Source organism: Pteropus vampyrus, unplaced genomic scaffold (genome assembly GCF_000151845.1).
Source record: "Pteropus vampyrus isolate Shadow unplaced genomic scaffold, Pvam_2.0 Scaffold51, whole genome shotgun sequence".
Lineage (NCBI taxonomy): Eukaryota > Metazoa > Chordata > Mammalia > Chiroptera > Pteropodidae > Pteropus > Pteropus vampyrus.
In genome coordinates this window covers 5665749-5673559 of record NW_011888832.1, presented here as the reverse complement: position 1 = coordinate 5673559, position 7811 = coordinate 5665749, and the positions used below count along the sequence as shown (strand labels likewise).

The 7811-nt window shown below is 46.1% G+C and overlaps 1 protein-coding gene across 2 annotated transcripts in view; it reads left to right on the top strand.

The window, feature by feature from the left end:
- Positions 1-7811, top strand: part of PAPD5 (poly(A) RNA polymerase D5, non-canonical) — a 16687-nt gene that overhangs the window by 4506 nt on the left and 4370 nt on the right. Inside the window, exons 3-10 of one of the 2 annotated variants that reach the window (XM_011360160.2) lie at positions 134-180; positions 1727-1847; positions 2922-3029; positions 3874-4002; positions 4742-4955; positions 5983-6109; positions 6205-6308; positions 6407-6594. In XM_011360160.2, the coding sequence (XP_011358462.2) occupies positions 134-180; positions 1727-1847; positions 2922-3029; positions 3874-4002; positions 4742-4955; positions 5983-6109; positions 6205-6308; positions 6407-6594 (1038 nt within the window). Of the gene's footprint in view, positions 1-133; positions 181-1726; positions 1848-2921; positions 3030-3873; positions 4003-4741; positions 4956-5982; positions 6110-6204; positions 6309-6406; positions 7434-7811 lie in introns of those variants that run through there. The other variant, XM_023530657.1, reaches the window with a different exon arrangement.

Here is a 7811-nt window from a genome sequence, read left to right as displayed (position 1 = left end):
CAGAGCAGGCGGTAGAGACATGCTCATGCAGTACTAACAAGTGCCAGTAGAGGGCAGCAGAAACCAGCACTTCACCGTACCTCGGTGGCTTTTCATCTGATACCTCTTAATATAATAATTGTTTCTATTTCAGGTCCAGATATTTGGGAGTTTCAAAACTGGCCTGTATTTACCTACTAGGTTAGTATGGTTATGAAGCTTTCAAGGGGTGGCGCATTTTTCTAGAGTATATTTATTTTGGCTGTTGAAGGTGTAAGAGTAGAAATGAAACGGATCTATGAAACAGAAGTTCACTTACCTGTGTTTTGTTTGAACTGCCTTGACGTAGAATGTCACTCCAGATCATCTTATCAAACAGATGACATCTGGATCATCTCAGATGGGTTAAAAGGGAGCGTGGAGCAGTGCAGTCGCTCACCAGTGAGCAGTGGACTACCCTGCAGAGAACACGTCAGCCCCACACCTTAACCTGCTCTCAGAGGTGTCAGTGGACATTGTGGAGAAACACCTGCTTTCACTGCGGAGCTGTGTGTGCTCCAGACCTCTAGGCGTCTCCTTTTTTTCTGAGAACTCATAGCGTTAGCCTCTGCAGCATCCTGACCCAGACGTTCAGGGCACAGACTCTTCCTGAGGAAGGTCGTGGACTGTTCAGGCCCCTCGTTTCTTTCACTCTCGCAAATGAGGGCTTTCTTGGCCCACAGCCTGGGGGGGGGGCCCTTTTGGGGGATAGTAAGGCTTCCTCGAGGGGCGAATGAATACCTGTTCTCTAAGAACTGAGATGCTGCAGTCTTCGTGAAGGAAAAACATTCCATCATGATGGCGTTTTTGTTTCTATTGTGGTAAGAACACTTAACATGGGATTTACCCTGTTAACAGATGTTAGGTGCACGTCACAGTTTGATTAACTATAAGCATCCTGTAAGTGTTTTGATTTGAGCTTGACTTGGTCTTTACCCAAACCTAGGATGCGTTGAGGTGGCTGGATCCTGGCGATTTCCATTCTTCTCATTGCCGTCCTAAGCCTAGAGAAACCATGAAATATTCAACTTCGAATTCATTAATATTTTTCCTTATTTAGGTTCTGAGCTTTAGCAAAGTCCTGAGTCACTCTTTCTAAAAATATTAATTAAATTTTATGACTAAGTAGTACATCCACATAATTCAGGTCTGAAAAGGGCACAGAAATAATCACAGCGAAAAGTCTGGATTTGACCTTTGTCCTCCCCCTTCCCCACCAGAGGCCACAGTTACAGTTTCTTGCATATCTTTCCAGAGAAATTCTGTACATACGAAAGGAAATGTGTGTGCAGGTGTGTTTTCATGCCCTATTTTACACAAATGGTAGCAAACTAGATACACTGTCTGCATCTTGTTTTTACACTGAATGGTCTAAGTAACAGTATCTCATCAACATCGAGAGTGTTTTAGTACCAGAAACAGGTATGAACAGGGAACGTTCACTGGTATTTTTTGAGGTTTTACTTCGCTTCCTGAGGCCTGACTTGCGTGCAGTGACTGTGAGGAGGAGGTCATTAAAATCACCGACCTCCTCTTGGCCTCTGCAAAGCAGTCCCCGCCAGCACAGTCGGTCTCGGTTGTCGGGGGCGGGTGAGAGGTGGGTGCTCGTCTCACTGGTTTGATGTGTGTCAGCGCAAATCTGAGTTGAAACAAAACAAGGACCGTTTCTTGCTTCTTCAAACACCTTGGCCGTGTGTTCTGTGTCCAGTGACATCGACCTCGTGGTGTTTGGGAAGTGGGAGAACCTGCCCCTCTGGACGCTGGAAGAAGCGCTTCGGAAGCACAAGGTCGCAGACGAGGACTCGGTGAAGGTTCTGGACAAAGCGACTGTGAGTTCTTGGGCATTTCATCGTAACGTGTCGAGTTTCTTATGCACGAAACCTATAGAATTACGATTGCATTTCGGCCAGCTCAGGCGGGCTGTGCGCGAAGCTTCCGCTGGGAATCATCACAGCGCTTGTGCAGAGAGTTCTGTTTGAGGAACAAGTGGGCCTGCTCTGGTGTGCGTCCCTCCCCGGAGTGACAGTGTCAGCGTGCGTGGTGCTCACGGCGGAGGTTTTGTAATGGAGAAAAGTGTGTGTGAAAACACGGATGTCTGTGGGACGGTTGGTGGTGACACAGAAGATGTTGCTCTTTGTGTCCTTGATGAATTGCGTATAATCGACATTTTGTAAATCAAGTCATATTTTAATGGTATCTGGAATGGCTGTTGAAGAACTTCCATGGAAACTCAAAATATATCTCTTTAAGAAGTTTGGGTTTTTGCATATTAGTTTTCTTGAAGCAAAGCAACCGGTATCGTTTCTTATAAAAAGCTATTAATGAGCAAACCCGGTCCCGCACGCAGAGTTTGCTGGCCTGAGTTTTTTCATGCGCGGTGCAAATGGACTTCTTTTTTTTTTTTTTTTTTTTTAAAGAATTCCTAATCTCATATAAATCATTCTATCATTTTTTTACTTGGGAATAAATCTTACATTCAATCCTCTCTTGTTAGGTTGTTTTGGGGGCTCTTTGCAAAACTGCCCCATAATGCCAGTGGGTCATGTGTGCGACTTAAGCATCCAGCTGTCTTCTCACTGGTGACGGTTTGGGGATGTGGTCGAGGTTCATAATTCTCGACGTGGTATCAAGTTGGCAACTGTTCTCCAAAGTATATGATGTCGAGAAAGGTTTCTGGTACTTGCTTTCGAAATTCTCAACCCGTAGAAATTATAAAATATATAGTATGAGGTTAAGTGCTAACTATGTGATGGAAAATGTGTAGAACTCCCAGCTAGCTGTGGTTTGTAATATTCAGAACACGCAGTTTTTAGGTCCTCGTGGGGAGGCCAGGACCTTCCATCCCTGACTTTGTCATTTAATTTGGTTTAAGTATTTTAATTTCACCTTTCTTTTCCTTCTAGGTACCTATTATTAAATTAACAGATTCTTTTACTGAGGTGAAAGTCGACATCAGCTTTAATGTACAAAACGGCGTGAGGGCAGCTGACCTCATCAAAGATTTTACCAAGGTCCGAGGACTTACCGTGTGTATTCAGTGAAAGCGATAGAAACGGAGTTTGGCCTTGAGATTCTGTTGTTTTCTGATATACTTTATTAACTATTTCTGTGTGTGTGTTGCTGACAAACTTCTCTGTGCAATGGGTTTACTTTCCTCGAATCTACTTGTACTAATTACTAATTTATAATGAGGCTTCAAGTGAGAATTAACGGTTGAGAAAGCTTCTGGAGAACTCTTCTGCTCTTAGGGAGCTAAGGGCTGAAACCGTGCTGTACAGTTGATGCCTGTCTGCTTTTAATCTCCCACAGTTCAGATCGAGGACCTCCCTAGTGGGCCTTTTCTAGATTAAGCCCCAAGTCAGCCTGTACGGTGGTTCTGGGGCTTCTCTCACTGTATCTCATCGTGATTTAAGGCTGTGGAAGCCAGCAGGTGGCGCTCTTCCCGCTCCAGAGACCCTGGTTGGTTTACCTGGTGGAGTGCCACCTACCTGCGATAGATGATTCTTTAAAATCCCACTGATTGAGTGCCGTAAGAAATGAGACTTTGTCCTGTACTGTTTCTGTTACCTGTTTACAAACGAATGTCCTACGGTAATGGCGTAAATGAGTGTCATCAAACGTATATTACTAGTGCGTGCTCAAGGGCCATTATTTACATCTACACATTTAAAATTTTAGATGTGAGTGAAAATTCCTTAATTGCTTATAGCTTACTTTTCTATGTATTGCTCTTAAAATAGGAAATTAAGTTTGTAATGTAAGGACCAGTTTATGCTTAGAGATCATTACATCGTTAATGCTTGGAGCTGTTACTAATAGAGGAATCATTAAAATACAATTTTTTTCTTTTTTCAGAAATATCCTGTATTACCATACTTGGTTTTAGTATTGAAACAATTCTTATTACAGAGAGACCTTAATGAAGTATTTACAGGTGGAATTGGTTCTTATAGTCTCTTTTTAATGGCAGTCAGCTTCCTTCAGGTAAGTTGTGTGGCTATACCATGCTAGCTAGTATGCACTGAAGCTTAAAGAAATCAATCCGTTGAGGAATCATTTTGGAAAAAATTTCTATCAAGCTCCTAATTGCGATGTTTCCCTAGATTACTTATGACTATTGCCTTTAAACTAGGTACCTTTTTTATAACTTAACAAATAAGTATTTAAAAATTCCTAGGAAAGAATATATACATATATATTTTTTAATCCCATATGTTCTACTATTTTTTGAGACTTGTCACTGCAGATTTTAACATGCAAAGAAGGTATGGCGTGCTTTCCAGAAGTGTAAATAGTAGTAAAATGCCAAAAATAAAAACAGCATCTAAGCAGCTAATTTGAAGGTTTAGTGGGGATGGAGACCTGCCCCTTGTGAGGAGTGAGAAGCCTTAGGATTGTCGTGAGTGTATTTATGTGGCACATCGTCACCGGCCGCCTGGTTCTGATCGTGGGTCAGAGTGTTGGGCTCTTGTGTGTTGGGCCAGCGGCCCTGTCAGCAGCCTGGGGCCGCTGTAACCTTTGGCCGGATGAGTCGCCCCCAGCCAGTGCTGCTCCTGTGGGACTTGGCGTCGTCTCTGCCGTGCGTACAGCGTGCTGTTGCCCCGGTGCCTACCGACCGCTGTGCAAACCAAACCTTCCAGAAGTTAGGATGTCGTTCATTATCCCTACCTTGATAATTTAGAGAAAATCCAATATAATTTCTTTTTTTTTCTTCTGGTTTTAGTTACATCCCAGAGAAGATGCTTGCATCCCCAACACGAACTATGGTGTTCTCTTAATAGAATTTTTTGAATTATATGGGCGACACTTCAATTATTTAAAGACTGGCATCCGAATAAAGGATGGTGGTTCCTACGTGGCCAAAGATGAAGTACAGAAAAATATGCTGGACGGCTACAGGCCGTCCATGCTTTATATTGAAGACCCTCTCCAACCAGGTATTGAAATTAGGTAAATTTGTGGGCATTCAAAGAAAGGCCGTTGGCAGTCACCATATTGTGTTTTGAACTCCCCTGAGGTGAAAACATTAAGGATTAACTCCTAATCATAGTCATTTTTTTTTCCATCAAAATATTTTATAAGCAAACACACACACCAGAAAAACACGTTGCATACTTCCAGACGAGCTGGGAGGAGAATCACTTTGACTCTTAAAGGCAGAGGAGAGCAGGTATTAGCTACTCGGGTGGGTTTGCGTGCATCTCGTCTGATGGCCGTTTTCCTTTTCTCTGGGTGTCCTCATTGCCACTGGTCCAGCCAGTGGCCAGCGGGGCTTTCTGAAGTGGCCAGCACAGAAATAGCCTCAGAGGCCCGAGCGGAAGGGTTCAGAGGGGGCGTGTGCGCCCCTTGGCCTCCCGTCCTCTTGAATCTTGCATGAAGTTCTGTTCGCTCGCTTGTATCCTGGTTTTTCTGGGCAATATTTTTTTCCTGATAGGATTGTAAAATGTTTAGAGTCCGCATTATTGGACTTTAGTCACCTGCTCTAATGTGTTAGCTTTGAAAACATGACAGAGAGGGATGAAGCGGTCCGGTCGCTGCCTGGGCACCCCCTTCCGGCGCGTCCAGCCGACTTGTCAACATCGATAGCTGTGTGTGGTTTTTCAGTGAGGGAGCGGCCATGGGGAGCCTGCGCTACGAAGGGACACACAGGTCTTTTAGCAAGGTGGCCCTTGCTTTTTAGGAGCTCATAATTTGGCGTGGGCGGCACTTACGCGTCGAACAGAAATAAAACTAAGTGTTTTTGACTAAGCTTGATTGTGCGTGAGGCATCCCCGTCAGGCTAGAACACCCGCAGGCGACTCAGATGCGTTAGAGCCTCCTGACTTTAGGGTGCACATGCTCGGAGCCCCGGGGAGGGGGGGCCCGGGGACGATGGCAATCGCCCCTCTTCCCCAGAGGGCGCTCATGGGCTCACGCTCAGCAGCGGTCCAGTTTCTCCATCTTCTGCGTGCGCTTCCTTTCAAGGGAACGACGTTGGCAGGAGCTCGTACGGGGCCATGCAGGTGAAGCAGGCCTTTGACTACGCCTACGTCGTTCTGAGCCATGCCGTGTCACCCATCGCGAAGTACTACCCCAACAATGAGACGGAGAGGTGAGTCCCGCTGGAGCCGGCCCCTCACGTCGGAGCTGCTCGTGGCTCCTTAGAGTCGAATTAATGGACCCCTCTCTTTTCTTAAACACGTGCAGCATATTAGGCAGAATAATTAGAGTGACGGACGAAGTCGCCACGTACAGAGATTGGATATCCAAGCAGTGGGGCCTGCAGCACAGGCCCGAGCCCTCGTGCAACGGTAAGCGCTGCTCTGCTGGCGGGGGGCGTTCGAGGCTTTTCTGTGCTGTGTGTGTTTAATGGGAAGAAACGTTTTCCAATCTTTTGCCACTCTTTCAGGAAATGGTGTTACCTTGATAGTAGACACTCAGCAGTTAGATCAGTGTAATAATAACCTATCTGAAGAAAATGACGCCCTGGGAAAATGTAGAAGTAAAACCTCGGAGTCTCTTAGTAAACACTCTTCAAACTCTTCATCAGGTCCCGTGTCTTCCTCTTCTGCCACACAGTCCAGCTCTAGTGACGTCGTAAGTATGAAGACATGGCTTTTCCCAGTAACTTTAACGATCGTACTTTTTCTCAACATCGTAGTAAGATTGTCAGGCATGTGGAAAAAGCGGAAGGGTTTTAGTGAACACCCACCTGTGCCACCACTGGAATCTGTCACCACGTCTGACCTGCCACCCGTCCCTCCATCCGTTAATTCATCTTATTCTTTGGTACACTTCAGTCATCGTAGGCATTGGGACACGTCGCCCAAAGTACTGTAGCTTGCTCGTCACCAGCCAGGCGCAGTGTTTGTCTGTTTTTTTCCTTTTGATATTAGTTGTACATTCACTAAATTTTAGCAAATTCGTACACGAGGGACCCAAAACCTAGCAAGATGTAGACCATCGCCACCATCCCTGAACATCCCCTCCACATGCTTTCTGGCCGTTCCCCGGCCCGCCCTCGGGTGGCCGCTGCCGCCATTGCCTGATGCAATAGATTAGTTTCTTCTGTTCTAGAATGTCCCATGAGTGGGCTCATTGTCGTGTATACTCTTGTGTGAGGTTTCTTCCACTCGATAATGTTTTTGAGCTTCTTGATTCAATTTCTAAACATCGAGATAGGAGAAAGTTTACCATTTAAACGCACAATTCATTGGTTTTGGCATATTCACAATGTTGTACAGCCATCACCACCGTCTGATTCCGGGACGTTTCCATCACCCCGGAAAGAAACCTGTGGCCATCCCTGCCACGTCCTCTCCTGCCCCCCGCAGTCCCTCGTGTGCTCTCTGTCCCTGTGCCCATCGAATTTTCAGTATCGGTTACACTTAGAGTTGCTTTTCCTCATCGGAGTTAATTCCCAGTTTACTTAATTGACATCGAAAGTGGGCTTATGTGGAAGGGACATAATTTTGTTGACAACAACCATGAGTCCTGTCAGAGTCTCGGACCCTCACATGCGGAACCAAGCCATGGGCCCCTTTGGGTCCTGGAGCAGAGCTGTGTCCATGGCCTGCTCGGCGGGAGGGCCCCTTGCGTTGTCATCGCAGAGTCCCAGGCCGAGCCTCGTAAAGCGCTCTTTTTGTGTTTGGTTGAAGACACTGAGTCCGGGACGTGGACCTGAGTCCTCACTCCACACCAGGCTCCTCCCACTGTACCGCGGTCACTGTAGACAAACGCAGATAAACTTGGCCTCCGTGAGCTCCCTCAGGGCCAATTAACGAGGCCGGGTGGGCATGGACTTGGCAGTGAGC